Genomic DNA, 23333 nt, shown 5'->3' on the forward strand with positions numbered 1-23333 from the left:
TTTGAATCACAATAGTCACATCCATGTGATCAGCCTTGTACAACGAAGACTAAGCCGAAGTTTCATCAAAATCAATAATGTATGCAGAAGTTAAACACTTTGTTTCCCTTTCTTGCCATAAATTCGTTGCCTCGCCACGGCCAAACCGTTTGAGATATCCAAAATCCGTTTGCAATTAAACAACTTCAATGTGTTAGCAACAAGTTAAAAAAAAGTTTGGTGTAAATTGGATAAACCCTGTAGGAGCAGTAGTATAAAATTCATAGCCTGTTTTTTCAAAAAATTAACATTCAAACCAAAATAGCTGACTTCCTGTTGGTCGGAGCTAATGAATGTAAATTAGAAAATTGTCCGGCTTGATGAGAACAATATGTGTACCGAGTTTGGTGATTGTAGGAAAAAACTAACCCCCACTTTTGTCAAAGTGGCGCTACTGAGCCCCTCCACCACGCCCATTTCTATGGCTTTGTCCATGTCTACTGGTTGACAATATTGATGTGTGTGTCGAGTTTCATGCAATTTGAAGCATGTTAAGAGCCTCAAAAACACTCAAGAATATTATTACGTTTGACCTGTTGCCATGGCAACAATATTTCAAATATCAAAAATCCTGTCATAGGTCTACATCTGCTGTGTATTGACATTACACTGATGAAGTTTGAAGCAAATCAGGTAAAAATAAGAGGGTGATCTCAAAACATTTCAAAAAGTGATACACTTCCTGCTGCCAGTTGGTGGCGCTATAACTTTGACTCACAATAGTCACATCCATGTGATCAGACTCCTATAACGAACACACTCGTGAAGTTTCATAAAGATCAATATATGTATGCAGACGTTATAACACATTTCCTGTTTCCTTTTTCTCGCCATAAATTCGTTGCCTCGCCACGGCCAAACCGTTCGAGATATCAAAAATCCCCTGGCAATTTTTAATCATCAGTGTCTTGACTTCATGCTGACCGAGTTTGGTGGCGATCGGATTAATCGTCTAGGAGAGTATATCAAATTCCAGAGCATGCGTTTTTCAAACAACCCTTAATAGCTGACTTCCTGTTGGCGTGGTGTTTAACTTAGAGCACGAAAGTTGTTCGGCCCGATGAGGTCTATATGTGTACTGAGTTTCATACTAATACGTGCAAGCGTGTTTAATATATGGACCAAATTTTCAGACTTTTTTCAAGGGGGCGCTGTCGAGCCCCCCTGCCACGCCCGGGTACCAGCCTCTCCGGCGTCCTAATGGCCGCGGATTCCAATGTGTGTGCCAATTTTCAAGAGTTTTTGAGCATGTTAAGGCCCCCAAAAAGCCCCGGAAGACGGAAAAAAAAAAAAAAAAAAAAAAAAAAAAAAAAAAATAATAATAATCCTTAGAAGAACAAGAGGGCCCTGCGCGAATTTTCGCTTGGGCCCTAAAAAACAAGAGGGCTAGATGAATGTGGGCAGTAATTGTTGCCACTAGTCATAAAAGTCTTAAATTTCAATAAGCCATGTACGATTGCAACTGCATATAATCAAATATGTATTTAACGAGCAAAATTTATTTCGTGATTTAATAAGACCTACAGTTGCAAGAAAAAGTATGTGAACCACTTGCAGAATCTGTGAAAATGTGAATAATTTTAGTAAAATAAGAGAGATCATACAAAATGCATGTTATTTTTTATTTAGTACTGTCCTGAGTAAGATATTTTGCATAATAGATTTTTACATTTAGTTCACAAGACAAAACAATAGCTGAATTTATTAAAATAACCCCATTCAGAAGTATGTGAACCTTTGGTTCTCAATGTGGTTACCTGATGATCCACGACTGTTTTTTTGTTTTGTGATGGTGGTTCATGAGTCTCTTGTTTGTCCTGAGCAGTTAAACTGAGCTCTGTTCTTCATAAAAATCCTCCAGCTCCTGCAGATTCTTCAGTTTTAAAGCATTTTCTGCAAATTGGCATATTTTTCATCCCGGCTCTTAATGCATCGTGTTTCCTTCTGGAGCATCAGTGAATATTTGAACCTTTTTTAATAGTTGTGTTTGAGTCCCTCAGTTGTCCTCAGTGTGAAAAGATGAATCTCAAAATCATACTGCTGGAAAGGGTTCAAATATTCAAAAAATGCTTGAAAACTGAAGAATCTGCTGGACCTGGAGGATTTTTCTGAAGAACAGAGCTCAGTTTAACTGCTCAGGACAAACAAGGGACTCATGAACAACCATCACAAAACAAAAAAACAGTCGTAGATCATCAGGTAACCACACACAGTATTAAGAATCAATGGTTCACATACTTTTGAACAGGATCATTTTAATAAATTCAGCTATTTTTTTTGTCTTGTGAACTAAATGCAAACATCTTTTATGTAAAATATCTTACTCGGGGCAGTACTAAATAAAACATAACATGCATTTTGTATGATCTCTCTTATTGTATTAAAATTATTGACATTTTCACAGATTCTGCAAGTGGTTCACTTACTTTTTCTTACAACTGTATATGGTGCTATAATTATACTTTCAAACATACATACATACATTATTATATATATTATTCATATACAAATAATCCAAGTCAGGGGTTCCCAATCTCATTCCTGGAGCCTCCCCAATACTGCATGTCATTGATCTTTACCCCTTCTAATCAATATGTTATCATACAAATATCATGCAAATAAATGAACTATTGTAATGAAATCATAAATCTTGTGAAATAATAAAGCATGTGAGTTTTAAGAACAGAATTAACTAGGTAAGAATCAGCAAGATGAACAGGTCTCTGGTGAATGAATGACAATGACTTGCCAGTGAGCATTTCATACTATTTTTGTAGAGATAAAAATGAGGTTTTTAATGGCTAATTAACAAAGAATGTAAATGGTACAATATATTTTGAGAGTCCATGAAGAATTAATTGTTTTGAAGTATGTTGCATCTGCAGGTTTTTAAACATGGTTTACAGCAACCAAATTATTATTTTCCCCCTTTAGCAAACAGGAAGAGCTAGAGAGAGCCAGCATGTCTAATTCCAGACTAATGCCTTCCCCCATTTGTTTGGTGGAGAATGTGAGCGGATCGCTCTGCGTCTGTAAGGATGCCATTGAGTTCCTGAGTAGGATCAAGGAGCCGGTGGTTGTAGTGTCTGTGGTGGGACTCTACCGTACGGGGAAGTCCTACCTTATAAACCGCTTGGCAGGACAACAGTCAGGTGAGAGAACTGTCTAGACATGCCAACTTAATGTGTGAATATTAGCTACATCATTCTAAAAACTGTAATTGTCTCAGGCTTTGCTCTCGGTAACACTACTGAGTCGAAAACCAAAGGTATCTGGATGTGGTGTGTCCCTCACCCCTATAAAGAAGGACACACTCTGGTGCTGCTGGACACAGAGGGACTCGGTGATGTGGAGAAGGTGGGGACAAGGAGCTGTTGACTTAATATTGTTATATGGTGGATTCTGTGATTTTAAAGACACTGTGTTTCAGGGAGACTCTAAGAATGACGGCTGGATCTTCTGTCTGGCTGTTCTGCTCAGCAGCACTCTGGTGTACAACAGCCGCGGCACCATCGATAACAATGCAGTGGAGAAGCTGCAGTATCCTTTAACCTGCAACGTAACCCACTTCCTTTTTCAAATTTACAAACATACACTTTGTAAGATGATGTTATTTCTCAATGTGCTGCAGCTATGTTAGTGAGCTCGCTGAGAAGATCAAGATTGAATCGGTAGAAGCAGCAGAAGAGGAAGAGGAAGATTCAAAATATGTGATTTTCTTCCCATCATTCATCTGGGTGGTTAGAGATTTCACCTTGGAACTGGTAATTGATGGAAAGAAAGTGACTGAGGACGAGTACCTTGAGTTTGCCCTCCAGCTGAAGAAAGGTATTTTAGATAGACATACTGTACATTCACACCAGTGTGTGAATGTAAATTAATAGTCAGTAAATATTAACAACAACAAAAAAATGTTGACACAATCTTCTTTGGTAAAACTTGCAATTTTCTCCTAAAAACCTCATTTAGGTGTAAATAAGAAAATCAGTGACTACAACCTGCCCCGTCAATGCATCCGAACCTATTTCCCATCCCGGAACTGTTTCGTGTTCCCATCTCCAGCCTCACCTGAAAACATGACACGCTTAGAAAGCTTGCAAGAATGGGACCTTGTACCAGATTTTCTGGAGGTCACAGATCGTTTTTGTGACCACATCTTTGACAAGAGTTTAGTGAAAACACTGAAAGGAGGACACAAAGTTACTGGCAAATGTGAGTGTTTTACCCAATAATTTAATTTATTGGGACATTTTAGTGTTCAGAGTGTGAACTTCAGACCCATACGCCTTTTTATCCCCTGGTTTCACAGACAAGGCTTAAGCCTAGTCCCAGACTAAAATGCATGATTGAACTGTTTTAACTAAAAGCAACTTTGTACTGACATGTCTTAAAATATGTCAGTACTGGCACACCAGTAATGTTTTTTCTAAGGCATGTTTATAAAAGCAACTTTACTGTCCTAATTGAACTAAGGACTAATCCTGGCTTAATCTAAACCCTGTCTGTGAAACCAGATCTAAATTTAAAAAGGTAATATTGATGTATTTGTGTGTGTTGTCAGTGCTCGGGAATCTGGTGCAGATTTATGTGGATACAATCAGCAGTGGGAAGGTGCCCTGTCTGGACAATGCAGTGGTTACTCTGGCAAATCTAGAGAACCAGGCAGCTGTTCAAGAAGCTTTCAAAGTGTATCAGAGTGGGATGGAAGAGGTAAGACATACTCAATTTCATATATTTAGTCAGTGCTGTTACAGCAAACTGGACTTTACTTATCTAAAGCTGCCTGTTAATATAATGATTTGATTAATATAATGTTAAATTATACATACAGGTCACTTACATCAGGCAACAGTTTAAAACATCATGCATCAAGCATCCATTTAACATGATAATATTTTGTAAATAAATAAAGCTCTGTATGTATCCAATTCACAGTTATTCTTTTTTTCTTTTTTCTTTTTTAATTTTAATTTGGGTACTTTAATTGTTACCTCCATTCAGTGACGAAGCATGCTGTTCTTTGCAGGTGAAGAACAAGTTCCCAGTAAGTGTGGATGATATTTCCTCAGAGCACCAGAAGTTCAGCAGTCTGGCCACCGCTGAGTTCATGAAACGCTCCTTTAAAGATGAAAAAGGAGAATACCTAACAAAACTGGTGGTGAGTTTCACATGCACAATTATGTGCACTCTTATGCAGCTATATTCTTAAATATGCAAAAGCCTCTTAACTGAATCATTATGCATTATTTTATTTTTTTTTAATGGTTTTATTTTCCTTTATAATGCATGAAAAAAATACATATACACATAACATTACAACCTTCATTTTTCTTATACAAAAAAAAAAAAAAAAAAAAAAAAAAGCGCAACAGATGACATTACAATTAGTTTGCAGTAAGAGAAGGTAAATGTTCCAGAAAGGAGCCCCAGATTTTTTCAAAAGTCCTCAGAGATTTCCTAACATTGAAAAGGATTTTCTCAGGGGTGCAGTATGAAAGAAGTTCATTGATCCACTGAAAATGACAGAAAGATTCAAGGTAAATCTTTATCAACCTCATGAATATTTGTAATTCATTAGGCTGTTTTATCCTGGAGCATTTGGTATTGAGTTTGGTTTCCATTTCATATGCATTTTTTCAAATTCTTACTCTTCTTAGGAGGAGTTCAGATTCTGGAGGTTTAGTATTAGCATCATGTTTCACATCATTTCTCTCTTTTTTTTATCTTGACTGACAGAGGAGAAGGAGAAGAATGCTCTGCTGGAGCAGAAGTGCAAAGAGGAAAAGGAGAAACAGATTGAGAGTGAACGGATGAGGGTGGCAGAAAAAGAGCGGCTAGAGGATCAAATGAGGCAGATGAAGGAGAAGTTCAGACAGGAGATGGAGCAGCAGCAGCAGGAGATGGACAGAGCCATTGAGAGCAAACTGAAGGAGCGGGAGGAGTTGCTAAACAAAGGCTTTAGAGAGAAAGCTGATCTTCTGAATGAAGAGATAAACAATCTTAAAAAAGAAAAGGAAGAGAAAGAGAAAAGTTCTGGTGGTTTAATGAAGGAATATGTGATGCCTATTGTTGGAGCTGTTTCAGACATCCTTCCTACCATCCTCCAATACAAGGTGCTGATGAAAGGACTCAAAAAATAATAAATAACCCTTTCGTGCAAATCACTGTTATTATAGCTTATGAAACACAATCATCTGTAGGTTCTTATTTAATAAGATCATATTTAGCTTATTACTGAGTAATGTCCTAATTCTCATTCTTACAGTATACTGTACACAAATATTATGTAGGCTACTGTGTTGCTGGTGATTGGAAAAGTAATATTTAAGCATGTAGTTAGACACAAGTTTGCCTGTATTTAGTAGACCTTCATTTCACATGCTGTTTGTGTATATATAATATAAAAACTGTAGACTGTAGAATTTTAAGCGTCAAAATCCTTAATACCAACTTTATTCCTGAATGGGAAAGTTCCTTCTGGGCTAGAGTCATTTCCTGCAGTGGAAGAAATTATTTATTAATGTAGACAACTAAAGGCAAGACTGGTGGCTTGATGACAATGTATACAAGTTGGTCTGGCTAAATTAAATAATCCAGTCAACATTAATATTAATATGTTGACCATATTAACTAGTGTGGACATTATAATGAGTGGGCCTCAATCAGCTCCCAAGTTCAGTAGTCAGCACTGATCAGGGAGTCAGCCATTTTAAGGGCTGTCTCAGTCACAGAATCTTTCCAGTGCACTGAAATATTCACTTCCTAAAAAGTCCCACAATGCACCATGAAAATCAGGGAGCAACAATGCTCACTATGTTCCCTTAACGGACGTTCTGAAGAGTGAAACTTTGATCACATGAGCCAACACATAACGACATGAGATAGATGTTTGTTTGTTTGTTTTTTTTCAATACAAACCATTATGTTATTATATTTCTACATAAACATAAATCACTAGACAGGTAATTAACCCTTTAACACGTACGATCACACCGGTGTGATCAGTCTTGTCTGGCCCCAGGAGCGTACGATCACACCGGTGTGATTAAAACGTTCAGCGCATCGCGTGATCAACTGCCAAATTCAAATGTGCGTGCGCGCTTTGGCTGGCGCTAAACCAGAGATGGACGCGCGCAGCGCTTTTCATATATTACATATATGCAGTGTTTTCAACCAAATAATGTTTATTGTAGGTTTCAGACATTTAAATACACATGAGTACTAGCAAAACAATATATTTAGAGTTTGTAAAATACACAATGATGTCTATAGAAGCGGAAATAACAACCCTTTCAATTATAATTAGACGACACGTTTTATTCATATCAGATACACATTGTGAAAGTAACTTTAAAGCTTACTCTATTCTTCCCCAGTTCACCGACTCACTTACTTTCATGTATTTCGGGAGAAGTGGATAAATTCATGGGTTGTAAATCCAACAGATCCGATTCTCTGTGCGGCGCAAACTAACATGGCGGCGCCCATCGCGCATATGGCTCAACTAGCATGATCCTTATAAAGGTGTTTAAACAGCAAAACACATCCACTTGCACATATTTGTCAATCGGAATATTAGATATTTCATGCTATAGTCAACAAATTTGTGAATATTTTGAATAACAAAGGAAAAATTAAATGAAAGCACATTGTCATTCATACAGTGCTGCAGTGTGTCACATAACAAGCAATGACGCGTCACCATGGAAACCATAAAGTGATACGTTCTAAATAACGGTCGCTTCAAAAAACTCACGCTGGGGGGTCAGCCAGAATATTTGAAACTTACGTGCGAAAGGGTTAACATAATCTAACTAACATTTTTATCCCTGAATTGTTGCACATTTATGTAACAAGAAAATGCTGCTGTTCATGAATACCAGTAGTTGAGTTATAAAATAATGACATTGTGTTGTCGCCAGAAATAGAGTCATCTGCATCCCAATGTGTGATCCGGTGTCTTTTACTGTTCTTACAATCCGCCCGGATTCATGTACACCATATACTGATTCACAAGCTCACATGTGTAATGCATAAACAAACCTGTATGACTTTAGCAACATGGGATAGTTATAAAAGGAGATTATTAATTGTCACAATTTCACCCTGTTTGGATTCCAGTTTTGCACCATTTTCCCACCACTAGTTTGTCACCATAGTTACTGATCACTTTCATCATCACTATCAGCTGTGTTCCATTACAAACCTCCTTTGTCAGTGTATTATAGTCTTGTGTTTTCAGTTAATCTTTGTCCGGTATGGTTCTATGTGTGGTTGTGTCTTGTGTCTGCCAGTTTGTTCTACCCTTTATCTTCCTCTTTGTGCATATACATACAACCAAGCTGTAACATTAATAAATTTACTATAAATTTAAACACTTTTTATTTTTTTTTATTGGCATAATGGCTACATTATATTGTATTATATTAACATGTATGCTGTCTTCATTGTTTTTGGTTCTTCCCTGTTGGACCTAGTTTCTCAGTCTGTTTGATTAATCATTCTGTTCACCTGTTGTCTCATTAATTATCTTATTAGGTCCCTTTGTATGGCGGGCCGGAAGGTCCAAAAATATGGCTACCGACTTGTCGCGGGAATTCACTATACAATTGCCAGTAGCCACTGAGTTTACCACTGATAGGGCGGCGGTGCATCTGCATACACACTCTCCTCACGCAGCGAACGACTCACTTTCCTCACACAGCTGACCACTGACTCTCCTCAGCTGGCGACTCACTCTCCTCACGCAGCGAACGACTCACTTTCCTCACACAGCTGACCACTGACTCTCCTCAGCCGGCGACTCACTTTCCTCACGCAGCGGACGAATCACTTTCCTCACGCAGCCGGCGACTCACTTTCCTCACGCAGCGGACGAATCACTTTCCTCACGCAGCCGACGACTCACTTTCCTCACGCAGCCGGCGAGTCACTTTCCGCAGCCGGCGAGTCACTTTCCGCAGCCGGCGAGTCACTTTCCGCAGCCGGCGAGTCACTTTCTGCAGCCGGCGACTCACTTTCCTCACGCAGCATTAACTCTCCTCACGTTTCTTTTCAAATACTGTGATGGTGCAATAACTAACTACATCTACTGTAAAATTGATCATTTTTGTGTTGTAAATGTAATTTATTCTGAAGCAATATTCCCATCAGTGTTCTGTAAACTGTTACTGTTAAGATGTAAACTGTTAATCATCAGATTTGTATATGCCCCCTTAAAGGGATAGGTCAATCAAAAATAAAAATTCTGTCATCATTGACTTACCTTCTAGTTGTTCCGAACCTGTATGAGTTTCTTTCTTCTGTTGAACTAAAAATATATTTTGAATGTCAGTAAACAAACAGCTGACTGTAGAGAGTGACTTTCATAGTAGGAAAAAAAAATGGAAGTCACTGGCTACCATCAACTGTCTGGTTACTGACATTCTTCAAAATATCATCCTTTTTCTTTCTTCTGTTGAACTAAACTCATATAGGTTTGGAACAAACTAGACTGTAAGTCAATGATGACAGAATTATCATTATCATTATTATCATCAATTATCACAGGTTTAACGATCCCTTGAAATTGATTGTCATGGCATTTTTTTTTTTTTTTACCTTTTTAAAAAGGTACTTTTCCCCTAACCTTGGCTATCAGTCTCATGTTAATTAGAATAACTCACTGTAGGGCTTTTACCGTTATTTTTTCCACGGCAGAGGAAACAGAATCTGCATCAGAAGTGGCATTTAGATGCATGTATAAAATTGAATATGAATGTGCAAAACAAGCATGAAAAACAGTTTAACAACTTTACAATAAAGATCTATAAAGCTTTTGTGGATTTTACAAATTATCTTTATACAATATATACAATATTCTGAAAAAGTGACATTTCCCTTTTTGCAAAGTTCAGATGTTGATAAAATATATAACTTTAACTAAAGATAAATTTTTGATTTGCAGCTGTCATGCTTAAACACTGGTTCTGCAGATTTTTGACATTTCAAATTTGCATTGTTTTTGTAAACATCACATTAGTTTATGGTATACGCTACTTTCATGTTTTTTTTTTTTTTGTTTTTTTTTTTAATCAGCTTACAACAGATTCCTTATTTGATAACACCATTCAAAAGAGCATTCACTACAAATAACATTTTAAACAAGGCACCAACAGCTATACTGCTTGGGCCCCTAAACAGTGACTGTTTCACTGAGTCTAATGTGATGGTTGTATCTTTAGTTAAAGTTATATATTTTATCAACATTTGAACTTTGCAAAAAGGGAAATGTCACTTTTTCAGAATATTGTATATTAAAGATAATTTGTAAAATCCACAAAAGCTTTATAGATCTTTATTGTAAAGTTGTTAAACAGTGTTTTTCATGCTTGTTTTGCACATTCATATTCAATTTTATACATGCATCTAAATGCCACTTCTGATGCAGATTCTGTTTCCTCTGCCGTGGAAAAAATAACGGTAAAAGCCCTACAGTGAGTTATTCTAATTAACATGAGACTGATAGCCAAGGTTAGGGGAAAAGTACCTTTTTATAAAGGTAAAAAAAAAAAAATGCCATGACAATCAATTTCAAGGGATCGTTAAACCTGTGATAATTGATGATAATAATGATAATGATAATTCTGTCATCATTGACTTACAGTCTAGTTTGTTCCAAACCTATATGAGTTTAGTTCAACAGAAGAAAGAAAAAGGATGATATTTTGAAGAATGTCAGTAACCAGACAGTTGATGGTAGCCAGTGACTTCCATATATTTTTTTTTTCCTACTATGAAAGTCACTCGCTACAGTCAGCTGTTTGTTTACTGACATTCAAAATATATTTTTAGTTCAACAGAAGAAAGAAACTCATACAGGTTCGGAACAACTAGAAGGTAAGTCAATGATGACAGAATTTTTATTTTTGATTGACCTATCCCTTTAAGGGGGCATATACAAATCTGATGATTAACAGTTTACATCTTAACAGTAACAGTTTACAGAACATTGATGGGAATATTGCTTCAGAATAAATTACATTTACAACACAAAAATGATCAATTTTACAGTAGATGTAGTTAGTTATTGCACCATCACAGTATTTGAAAAGAAACGTGAGGAGAGTTAATGCTGCGTGAGGAAAGTGAGTCGCCGGCTGCAGAAAGTGACTCGCCGGCTGCGTGAGGAAAGTGAGTCGCCGGCTGCGTGAGGAAAGTGATTCGTCCGCTGCGTGAGGAAAGTGACTCGCCGGCTGCGTGAGGAAAGTGAGTCGCCGGCTGCGTGAGGAAAGTGATTCGTCCGCTGCGTGAGGAAAGTGAGTCGCCGGCTGAGGAGAGTCAGTGGTCAGCTGCGTGAGGAAAGTGAGTCGTTCGCTGCGTGAGGAGAGTGTGTATGCAGATGCACCGCCGGCCTATCAGTGGTAAACTCAGTGGCTACTGGCAATTGTATAGTGAATTCCCGCGACAAGTCGGTAGCCATATTTTTGGACCTTCCGGCCCGCCATACCTTTGTTCATGCTTATAAGCCCTCAGTTTTCCCTTAACCTTCAGCAAAAGAGTTTTGAATCACGCTGGCTCTCTCGCGAGAAGTGAATCAGAGTTTCTCTCTGTTGCAAGGCATGTGATTGGCTGTTCACCACTGATGTCACACATTCATGTGCACGAGCTCCACAAACTCAGGATCAAAGCCTGAGTTGACAGAGAAAGTTGATGATAAGCATCATGGTACCAACAAAGCCAGATTGGAGTGGTTTGGTTTTGTCAATTCGAAACTAATCCTATAACCCTGAGTTTGTTCAACTACCATCATGGTACAGGCCCCCGGATGAAGTAAAAACTCTCAAAACAACTACAACAGGCTTGCAAACTCACAGGCTCCTCATGTAAGATAGCTACTCTTATCTTTTACACCAGAGGCGAGGCGTGTTTTCTCATGGAATCTGTGACATTGCCACGAAAGTGAAACAACGCTGGTTCGTTTGGGTTTGGTCACTGGATAAGGTTTTCACAGAAATCGCCCGTTTAACTCAGCTATAATCGATTTGGGCGGATACTGAAAAACAATCCTGCCGCTGTGATAAATAAGACCTGCGGTTCGTTCAGTGAGAAGTAACGCGGAGGGAAAGAGAGAGCATCGGTTACTTTCATCTCTTCATACAGTATAAGACACGTTATAAATTTAGGGTAATGTAAGTGAACTTTCTTTTATTTATTTAAAAATAAAATATTCAAAATCAAATGTAATTGCACTCTTAACTCTTATGAGAGATCAGTGCAGATATTTTATTAGGTTACTGTTAATATTATCAGTTTTCATGGTGTCCATTCAAGACTTTTATTTGTGCAAGTTACACATTTTATTTACAATGTGATTTTTATTTTTATTTTTTTATTATTATTGCCATGTATTTTTAATCTTGAATTACACATTCCAATTAAGTGAATATCTAAAATATACTGGTTAATTTGAAGAACTGTTTAAAAAAAAAAAACATTGGCTTTGAAATCTGCGGCATGTAACTGTTAAAAAAAAGCTTTCCTTTAGGGGGCGCACGAGGGCTCGGAAAACCAATAGAACCACATTCAAATCTCTGGACGTTTATGTCATTCCGTTGTGGATTCTGACTCGCATTTAGACCTTGATTTAATAAATGTAGATACTTTTTTAATTAAAACACTATTTACCCGTTTTAATGTATTATTGCTGATATACAGTATTATTATCATTAATAAACTATTATAATATTGTCATATAATTGTATGCCTATTATGATGTGGCAATGATGTCAAATGGCTAGATGAATGTGGCAGTAATTGTTGCCACTAGTCATAAAAATCTTAAAGGGTTAGTTCACCCAAAAATGAAAATTCAGTCATTAATTACTCACTCTCATCTTGTTCCACACCCGTAGGACCTTCGTTCATCTTCAGAACACAAATTAAGATATTTTTGACAAAATCTGATGGCTCAGTGAGGCCTTTATTGCCAGAAAGATCATTTTCTTTTTTCAATGCCCAGAAAGCTACTAAAGACATATTTAAAACAGTTCATGTGACTACAGTGGTTCAACTTCAATCTTAAAGGATTAGTCCACTTTTAAATAAACTTTTCCTGATAATTTACTCACCCCCTTGTCATCCAAAATGGCTATGTCTTTCTTTCTTCAGTCGAAAAGAAATTAACGTTTTTGATGAAAGCATTCCAGGATTTTTCTGCATATAGTGGACTTCAATGGGCACCAAACAGTTGAAGGTCAAAATTAGTTTCACTGCAGCTTCAAATTGTTCTACACGATCCCAGACGACAAATAATGGTCTTATCTAGAGAAACCATCACTCATTTTCCAAAAAATATTTTTAAATTTGATACATTTTAACCAGAAATGCTCATCTTGAACTAGCTTTCTTCTTCTCTATTAGAATTTCGGCAGTGTAGACACTGCTAAGTGTATTACTGCCCTCCACAGGTCAAAGTTTGAATTAATTGTTATATACTATTGAAATAGCATATTGCATATAAAAAATTAGTTCAGAGAAGAAGAGAGCTAGTTCAAAGGCGTTTCTCAAAACCAAGTTCGCAAACTTCGGACTCGCGTCCTTGGTAGTTAGGACTTGGCAAGTTCGACTCAGGAGAACGAACTCCCGTGGACGTTAGAACACAAGTCCGGTGATTCTGCAAATGGAACAGCAGCGTACTTGATAACGTCACTCAGCTCGCTCTGGCTTCTCCGGTTATCTCTTTATGTATGTTTTAGCCAACAATAAAATGAAATTTGTTATAAAACACCACTCTGCCTCTTTTCGTTTTATTTAAAAAACAAACAAAAACATATTAATAGCCTCAAGCAACGAGTGATTGATTATCTGCAATGTCTGCATATATTTATAACAAAACGAAATATTAAACAACCCTGCCTCTTTTCGTATATATATTTCAAAAATATTAAATGTAATACTATTTGTGCATACTCTGATTATCTTCACTGTAATGAAATGAAATAGGCTATAACATAAAACACAACCCTGTCTCTATTTGTTAAATGTCAGTTTTAATGATCAATAGTAGCCATTATAAAAGGTAAGAATATACAATAAGAAATAAAGCAAACAATTCAGTCAAGCGTACAAAATCAGCGCTTTAATAGGATACAAAAGTTAAATAGCCATATATAAAGTTATGAAACGTCACGTTGCCCTCAGCCAAAACGGAGTCAGCAGCAAATGTCAGAAGGACTAGCCGAGGTAAGCACTGAGCGTCCGGTGATCGCCTGGATCTCACAACTCCGACAACGTCAGATCAAATTGTCAGAAAGGTGCAATCTTTATCAATAAACCACAAATTTGAGCTTTAAACCAGCACATTCTCGCCTGAAAAACTCTTAAAACTACAAATCATGACATAACAACAGTAATATGTTTAAATTATGCGGGTTTTCTCCTTTACTATTGACGCTTGCTGGTTAGTGCGAGATGCATTCTGGGATACCAGGCTTTCTCAAGTCTGCACAAGTCACCTCTTGATGCATCCTCGATAAAATGGGTGGATCAAGAACACATCCGGGGATTTGAACTATACTTGGCTAGATGCAAACTTTGAATTGGAACAGTACTTGGACAGCGACTGATGACGTTTCACAAGTCCACAAGAACACAAGTACACATATTGAGAAACGGCTCAAGATGAGCATTTCTGGTTAAAATGTATAAAATTCTAATTTTTTTTTTTTTTTGAAAATGAGTGATTGTTTCTTTAGATAAGACCATTATTTCTCGTCTGGGATCGTGTAGAACAAATTGAAGCTGCAGTGAAACTAATTTTGACCTTCAACTGTTTGGTGCCCATTGGAGTCCACTATATGGAAAAAAAATCCTGGAATGTTTTCATCAAAAACTTTAATTTCTTTTCGACTGAAGAAAGAAAGACATGGACATCTTGGATGACATGGGGGTGAGTAAATTATCAGGAAAAGTTTATTTAAAAGTGGACTAATCCTTTAATGTTATAAAGTGACGAGAATACTTTTTGTGCTCCAAAAAAAAAAAAAAAATAACGACTTTATTCAACAATATCTATTGATTGGTGATTACAAAACACTGCTTCATGAAGCTTTGAAGCTTTACAAATCTTTTGTAAAATCTTCTGCAAAATCACGATTTCAGTTTATGAGTTAATAGTTTATACTACACATAGCATTCATTAGCAAAGTGTAGTAAATACTTTGGTTCAATGGTTCAAAATCACTATTGTATTAACTATAAATTACTATAGTATTTTTTTCATGTGAGTGTCTTTACTAGCTTTCTGGGCATTGAAAAAAGGCAATTATCTTGCTGGCACTGCAGGCCTCACTGAGCCATCAGATTTGATCAAAAATATCTGAATTTGTGTTCCGAAGACGAATGAAGGTCTTGCAGGTGTAGAACGACATGGATGAGTAACTAATGACATAATTTTCATTTTTGGATGAACTAACCGTAAATTTACTGTATGTAACCGAAACTAACTGTATATTTAATGAGCAAATGTTTATTTTTAATACGACCTATATGGTGCTATTATTATACATTCTTATATGTACCATAACAGTGTTGAAAAACTACTTTAAGTCATTGATCTTTACCCCTTCTAATCAATATGTTATCACACAAATATCATGCAAATAAACAAACTATTCTAATGAAATAATCATTCTTGTGAAATAATAAAGCATGTGAGCTTTAAGAACAGAATTAACTAGGTAAGAATCAGCAAGAAGAACAGGTCTCTGGTGAATGAATGACAATGACTTGCCAGTGAGCATTTCATACTATTTTTGTAAAGATAAAAATGAGGTTTTTAATGGCTAACACAGAATGTAAATTATACAATATATTTGAGAGTCCATAAAGAATTCATTGTTTTGAAGTATGTTGTGTCTGCAGGTTTTTACACATTGTTTACAGCAACCAAATGATTATTTTTCCCTTTTAGCAAACAGGAAGAGCTAGAGAGAGCCAGCATGTCTAATTCCAGACTAATGCCTTCCCCCATTTGTTTGGTGGAGAATGTGAACGGATCGCTCTGCGTCTGTAAGGATGCCATTGAGTTCCTGAGTAGAATCAAGGAGCCGGTGGTTGTAGTGTCTGTGGTGGGACTCTACCGTACGGGGAAGTCCTACCTTATGAACCGCCTGGCAGGACAACAGTCAGGTGAGAGAACTGTCTAGACATGCCAACTCAACGTGTGAATATTAGCTACATCTTGCTAATGATAACAATAAAACTGTAATTGTCTCAGGCTTTGCTCTCGGTAACACTATTGAGTCGAAAACCAAAGGCATCTGGATGTGGTGTGTCCCTCACCCCAGAAAACCAAGACACACTCTGGTGCTGCTGGACACAGAGGGACTCGGTGATGTGGACAAGGTGAGGACAAGGAGCTGTTGACTTATTAATATTGTTATATGGTGGATTCTTTGATTTTAAAGACACTGTGTTTCAGGGAGACTCTAAGAATGACGGCTGGATCTTCTGTCTGGCTGTTCTGCTCAGCAGCACTCTGGTGTACAACAGCCGTGGCACCATCGATAACAATGCAGTGGAAAATCTGCAGTATCCTTTAACCTGCAACATAACCCACTTCCTTTTTCAAATATAAAAACATACATTTTGCAAGATGCTGTTGTTTCTCAATGTGGTGCAGCTATGTTAGTGAGCTCGCTGAGAAGATCAAGATCAGATCGGCAGAAGCAGCAGAAGAGGAAGAGGACGATTCAAAATATGTGATTTTCTTCCCATCATTCATCTGGGTGGTTAGAGATTTCACCTTGAAACTGGAAATTGATGGAAAGAAAGTGACTGAGGACAAGTACCTTGAGTTTGCGCTCCAGCTGAAGAAAGGTATTTTAGACAGACATACTGTAAACATCAAGCATTAGTATGTGAATGTAAATAAATAGTCAGTAAATATTAACAACAACATAAAAAATTTGACACAATCTTCTTTGGTAAAACTTGTTATTTTCTCCTAAAAACCTCATTTAGGTGTAAATAAGAAAACCAGCGAGTACAACCTGCCCCGTCAATGCATCCGAACCTATTTCCCATCCCGGAACTGTTTCGTGTTCCCATCTCCAGCCTCACCTGAAAACATGACACGCTTAGAAAGCTTGAAAGAACGGGACCTTGTACCAGATTTTCTGGAGGTCACAGGTCGTTTTTGTGACCACATCTTTGACAAGAGTTTAGTGAAAACACTGAAAGGAGGACACAAAGTTACTGGCAAATGTGAGTGTTTTACCCAATAATTTAATTTATTGGGACATTTTAGTGTTCAGATTGTGAACTTCAGACCCATACGCCTTTATTCCCCGGTTTCACAGACAAGGCTTAAGACTAGTCCCAGACTAAAATGCATGATTGAGCTGTTTCAACTAAAAGTAACTTGCACTGAAATGTCTTAAAATATGTCAATACCATTGTTTTGTTTCAAGATGTACACCAGTAATGTTTTTTCTTTTTTTTTTGTGACTTACTTTTTATTAGATTTTCAAAAGAACACAAAAAAATAAATAAAATAAGAGTAAATAAAAATCAATCAAAACTGAACAAAACAGAGATAAGAAACAAATTCTGTCAGCACTGCTTACATAGAAGATGAATACTTTAGATGACATAGTTATGAAATGTTTTTTCTAAGTGACTTTAATGTCCTAATTGAACTAAGGCCTAATCCTGGCTTAATCTAAACCCTGTCTGTGAAACCAGGGGCCTGTACCATGAAGCTGGATTAGCTGGCTAGCCAGGTAAGTTTTAGATTAGTTTGCGCCAATCCTGGGTTTTAGGTACCATGAAAGTAACTTGGCTTTTAGTGGTGTTCATCGCCATAGTAACTTGCGCTCCACGGCTAACCTGCTCTGGGGCAGGTTATATTCTGGGTTAGAGATTTCAAAGTGAAATTGGACCAATCAGATGTAAGCTAAGTGACACTGACACACTCAACACAATAAAGTCACACCCCCAGTCTCTCTTCCTCCAAATTAAAGGTCATTATATAGTAAAAACAAATATTTAACGATGAAATTGTCTGGTTTTAATGATAATATAATTTATATGATTTGTATAATTATATGATCTATATTTTTATTAATCCATTACACACACGCAAGTTTAGTGTAACAGTAGTTATTAAGCACTTAGTTTCAATGAATATTAATATATAGATCATATGTAATATAGGCCTAAATAAGGAGTAAATATACTCTTTAAAAATTACTGCATGTGACCTGTTAAATCTCTATCGCTATATATTATCAACTATATAAACTAACTTCACAACTTTCACTTGCACTGATAGAGAAAGATCATTGCTTTTATTTGTCCTCTTTCACAGTATTTTCCATTAGTGTAAATGCATTTAAATTCCTCATTTTCAGCGAAAGAGTTTTGAATCACGCTGGCTCTCTCGCGAGAAGTGAATCACAGTTTATTTCTGTTGCAAGGCATGTGATTGGCTGTTTGCCACTGATGTTACGGATTCATGTGCACGCGCTCCACAAACTCAGGATCAAAGCCTGAGTTGACAGAGAAAGTTGATGATAAGCATCATGGTACCAACAAAGCCAGATTGGAGTGGTTTGGTTTTGTCAACTCGAAACTAATCCTATAACCCTGAGTTTGTTCATCTACCATCATGGTACAGGCCCCAGGTCTAAATTTAAAAAGGTAATATTGATGTGTTTATGTGTGTTGTCAGTGCTCGGGAATCTGGTGCAGATTTATGTGGATACAATCAGCAGTGGGAAGGTGCCCTGTCTGGACAATGCAGTGGTTACTCTGGCAAATCTAGAGAACCAGGCAGCTGTTCAAGAAGCTTTCAAAGTGTATCAGAGTGGGATGGAAGAGGTAAGACACACTAAATTTCATATATTTAGTTTTTGAATTTTTTTGGGTTTGTTATACGTATAATGTTAAATGAAATTATACATAAATATACATATACTGTCTCTTAACAGCAGGCAATAGTTTAAAGTGTTATACATTTAACATGATAATATTCAGTAAATAAATAAAGCTCTGCCTTTTGTTTTACAAAGTTATTCTTTTTAATTTACTAAACAGTTTTAATTTAAGTACAAGAATTGTTATAGCCATTTACTGACGAAGCATGCTGTTCTTTGCAGGTGAAGAATACGTTCCCAGTAAGTGTGGATGATATTTCCTCAGAGCACCAGAAGTTCAGCAGTCTGGCCACCGCTGAGTTCATGAAACGCTCCTTTAAAGATGAAAAAGGAGAATACCTAACAAAACTGGTGGTGAGTTTCACATGCACAATTTTGTGCACTCTTATATTAATGCAGCTATATTCTTAAATATGCAAAGGCCTCTTAATTGAATCATTATGCACTGTTTAAAATTATATTTAGCTGAAGTATTTAAATATTGTCCTTGTGTCTGTAACGGAGGCCAGCTATTGAAAGCTGTGTAGGTAAAACCTCACTCCCCTGATCTCAAGAGGCGCACTAGTGACTGACGCTAGAGACTGCACCGGAGGGGTGACGTGCAGGAAAAAGTCTTTTTATTTTATGGAAGTTGAAGGGGGGGCACAGACGGTTATTTATTCTTTAAAGGATTAGTTAACTTTAAAATGAAAATTACCCGAATTTCTGATGAACACAATCACAGTTATATTAATAAATATCCTGACGCATCCTGAAGCTTTATAATGGCAGTGAACGGAACCAATGAGTATGAAGCTCAAGAAAGTGCATCCATCCATTATAAACACTCCACACGGCTCCAGGGGGTTAATAAAGGCCTTCTGAAGCAAAGCGATGCATTTGTGTAAGAAAAATATCCATATTTAACAAGTTATAAAGTAAAAATATCTAGCTTCCGCTAGGCCGCCTTCCATGTTAAACTATGGGAAAAAGCATAACTGATCTGGTGTCATTTATACTTTTTTTGTAAATTGAATAAGGAAGGTGTAGGACGTAGCATAAGTGTTTTGAACAGCAAGAGTTTTACACTTTCTTCGTAAGTTGAATACGGAAGGCAGTCTGGCGGAAGCTAGATATTTTACTTTATAACTTTATAAATATGGATATTTTTCTCACACAAATGCATTGCTTCACTTCAGAAGGCCTTTATTAACTCCCCGGAGCTGTGTGGAGTTTGTTTATGATGGATGGATGTACTTTCTTCAGCATTAATCTCATTGTTTCCCGTTCACTACCATTATAAAGCTTGGATGCATCAGGATAATTATTAATATATCTCTGATTGTGATCATCAGAAAGAATTAAGTCATATACACCTAAGATGGCTTGAGGGTGAGTAAAGCTTGGGGTAATTTTAATTTTAAAATGAACTAATTTTTTAATAATCAATATCTCAACTATGGGAGTATAACAATCTTTTCCAGTGTGTATATGTGATGTATGTGTGTATTTGCATGTATGTTTAGGAAAACATAGATATATGCTATGTAGACCTGCTGAAAGAGAATGAGATGGCATCAGAGAGAAAGTGCAGAGATCTGCTGAAGAATCTGTTCTCTGACATGAATAAACGGCTGCAGAATGGAGAGTACAGTCAGTCTGGAGGATATGAACTCTACTGCAGAGACAGAGACGCCGTCGTTGAGCAGTACCGCAGAGAACCCAACAAAGGTGTATCGGTGAGGACACGTTCTGTCTGTGTGTTTTTATGAAATGGTTCTTTCAGTACACGTAGGGTTATGAGTTCCTATGCTCTAGTGCTCTAATACTAATATATATGTTTATGTGCAGGCTGAGGCTGTGCTGAATGAGTTTCTGAATGAGCGAGGAGCTGAAGCAAACAGCATCCTCTACACAGATACAAAACTTACTGAAAACGACCGAAAGATTCAAGGTAAATCTTTATCAACCTAATGAATATTTGTAGTTCATTAGGCTGTTTGATCCTGGAGCATTTGTAATTAACAATGCATATGAAATTGAAACCAAACCCAAATTCTTAGCCAAGAGCATCTCCAAGGCATCTTGGAGTTCAGGTTCTGGAGGTTAGTATTAGCATCATGTTTCACATCATTTCTCTCTTTTTTTTTTTATCTTGACTGACAGAGGAGAAGGAGAAGAATGCTCTGCTGAAACAGAAGTGCAAAGAGGAAGAGGAGAAACGTATTGAGAGTGAACGAATGGTACATGTAGAAAAAAAGCGTCAGGAGGACCGAATGAGGCAGATGGAGGAGAAGTTCAGACAGGAGATGGAGCAGCAGCAGCAAGAGATGGACAGAGCCATTGAGAGCAAACTGAAGGAGCGGGAGGAGTTACTAAACAAAGGCTTTAGGGAGAAAGCTGACCTTATGGATGAAGAGATAAACAATCTTAAAAAAGAAAAGGAAGAGAAAAGTTCTGGCGGTTTTATGAAGGATTATGTGATGCCTGTTGTCAGTGCTATAACAGACATCCTTCCTGCCTTCCTCCAATACAAGGTGCTGATGAAAGGACTCTAAAAACCATAAATACCCCTTCAGTGCTTCACTGTTAAATTACAAATTGATTTGTTTATAGTTATACCTTATAAAACACAATTATCAATAGGTTTCTATTTACTAGGATTTAGTTTGTTATTGAGTAGTGTCCTAGTTCATATTCTTACACTGTACTGTACACAAAAATGATGTACTGTTTTGCTGGTGATGGGAAAATCCATAGTTTTTTGTAGTATGACATGTAAGTTTGCTTGTATTTAGTAGACCTGAGGTTTGCATTTGGATGTAACCATTGCATTTATCAAACAATCTATTATAATCATTAAATTAACCAGATTAAATTATTATTATTTTTATTATTATTATTATTATTATATTATTATTTAACTTGTAGGTTCATACATCTTGAAGCTGTTGTCACATTTTCCTTTTCTCCCTTTTCCCATTTTTTGGAGTCAATTTGACTCCAGACTTAGAAGCTGATGTAAACAACTTATACACTCCATTTATTTTTTATAAATATATTTTTAAAAATGGCCGCATTTGAATCACACCATCATTATACAAATTTGTGGGCCAAACTAAAAGACTATTTTTTCACATTACACAGTCAAGCCAATGTTTTTTTTTTAATTTTTTTTATTTTTTTATAAATATAAATGCAACTTCCTAACAAGTAGCTTTGTAAGAACTTTACTTTAATGGTGGTGTAACCCTTATTTTCTGCTGTATTCATTCCAGTCTCTTCAGTGTGGATAACATAAATAAAACACGGGTTACAATGGTGATGATTCACGTTTCTTTCTTTAATCAGAAGTGTCTGCATTACAGCATGAACGGCTGCCTAACTCACTCATACAACTCACTTCTTCTCTCCTCTTTTCCCAAGCAAATGAAACAAAATATATTTTTTTCTGGTGTAATTTTAAGGCAATGTTTGATCAACAGGTAAGTATGTTGAACCAAAACATTTAAAGAGAAGTAATTTCATGACAATTAAAAGTGTTATATAGCCCACTGAATCATTCTCAGACTTAATGATGACAACAATGTAACCACTTTGGAGAGAACTGTCTCGAGACTTCTTTCTAAGCACAAAAGAGGACAGTGGTACAAGAGGATTACCAAATAATTGTTTTAAGTGTGAAAATATAGCAAAAGTAAGGCCTTCATTTTAAGCTTTCATTTAGTTATGAGTTCATGAGGGATTTATTTGCTAGACAAAGAGGAGGAGAAATACCAAGTGAGTGTCTCAGAGCCAGCAAAAGCTATGAAAAGAGTGACTGTTTACCTCACAGAGTAAGATGCAGCCTGCAGAAATGACATGCATGGTTGTTGTTCTCACTGAAACTACCTACTGTAGCCAAAGCACAAAAAAGTCAGTTAGCCATTTCCAAAGCCCATATTTACAAAATATAGATTCTGGAAATCAATACTCTGGTCTGATGAGACCAAATCAATCATTTTGGATCTAACAGCATCCAAAATGTTATGGTGTTGCTAGAGGAGGAGTACAGTGAGAAGTGCCTGGTTCCCACAGTAAAGTTCAGTGGTAGTAAAGTTCTTTTATAGGGATGTATGAGTGCTGAAGGTGTGAGGGAGTTGTGCTTTATCAGTTCTGTCATGAATTCCCACACCACTGTGTAATTTAAAACACAAACTTGAAAAAGGATTTGTTACCCTTTCCTCATTCCCTGCATTGTTGGGGATTTTTTCAACATGACAATGAGGATATGCATTCTCCCAAGGTGAAAAACCTGTGGACATGTATTGCACTCAATCTTAACACTCTTGAGCACCTGTGGGGGATTCTGTAGAGACAAGTTGAGCAACACTCCCCATTAAAGATCAGGGCATT

The 23333-nt window shown here is 36.9% G+C and overlaps 2 protein-coding genes across 2 annotated transcripts; both read left to right on the forward strand.

The window, feature by feature from the left end:
- Positions 1-2645: 2645 nt before the first annotated feature.
- On the forward strand, positions 2646-5997 carry LOC125251298 (guanylate-binding protein 2-like). Its single transcript, XM_048164280.1, has 8 exons — positions 2646-3191; positions 3269-3396; positions 3470-3579; positions 3671-3867; positions 4009-4251; positions 4601-4749; positions 5066-5197; positions 5776-5997. Exons 1-8 carry the CDS (start codon positions 3002-3004, stop codon positions 5851-5853), a joined length of 1227 nt encoding a protein of 408 aa, XP_048020237.1. The 5' UTR covers positions 2646-3001; the 3' UTR covers positions 5854-5997.
- Positions 5998-11498: 5501 nt separating this feature from the next.
- Positions 11499-22259, forward strand: LOC125251297 (guanylate-binding protein 1-like). Its single transcript, XM_048164279.1, has 11 exons — positions 11499-12209; positions 15992-16209; positions 16298-16425; positions 16502-16611; positions 16703-16899; positions 17044-17286; positions 18755-18903; positions 19182-19313; positions 20465-20677; positions 20790-20892; positions 21105-22259. The coding sequence occupies exons 2-11, from the start codon at positions 16020-16022 to the stop codon at positions 21494-21496; spliced, it is 1857 nt and encodes a 618-aa protein (XP_048020236.1). The 5' UTR covers positions 11499-12209; positions 15992-16019; the 3' UTR covers positions 21497-22259.
- The last annotated feature ends 1074 nt before the right edge of the window (positions 22260-23333 follow it).

This window comes from Megalobrama amblycephala, linkage group LG17 (genome assembly GCF_018812025.1).
Source record: "Megalobrama amblycephala isolate DHTTF-2021 linkage group LG17, ASM1881202v1, whole genome shotgun sequence".
NCBI classification, from domain to species: Eukaryota; Metazoa; Chordata; class Actinopteri; order Cypriniformes; family Xenocyprididae; genus Megalobrama; species Megalobrama amblycephala.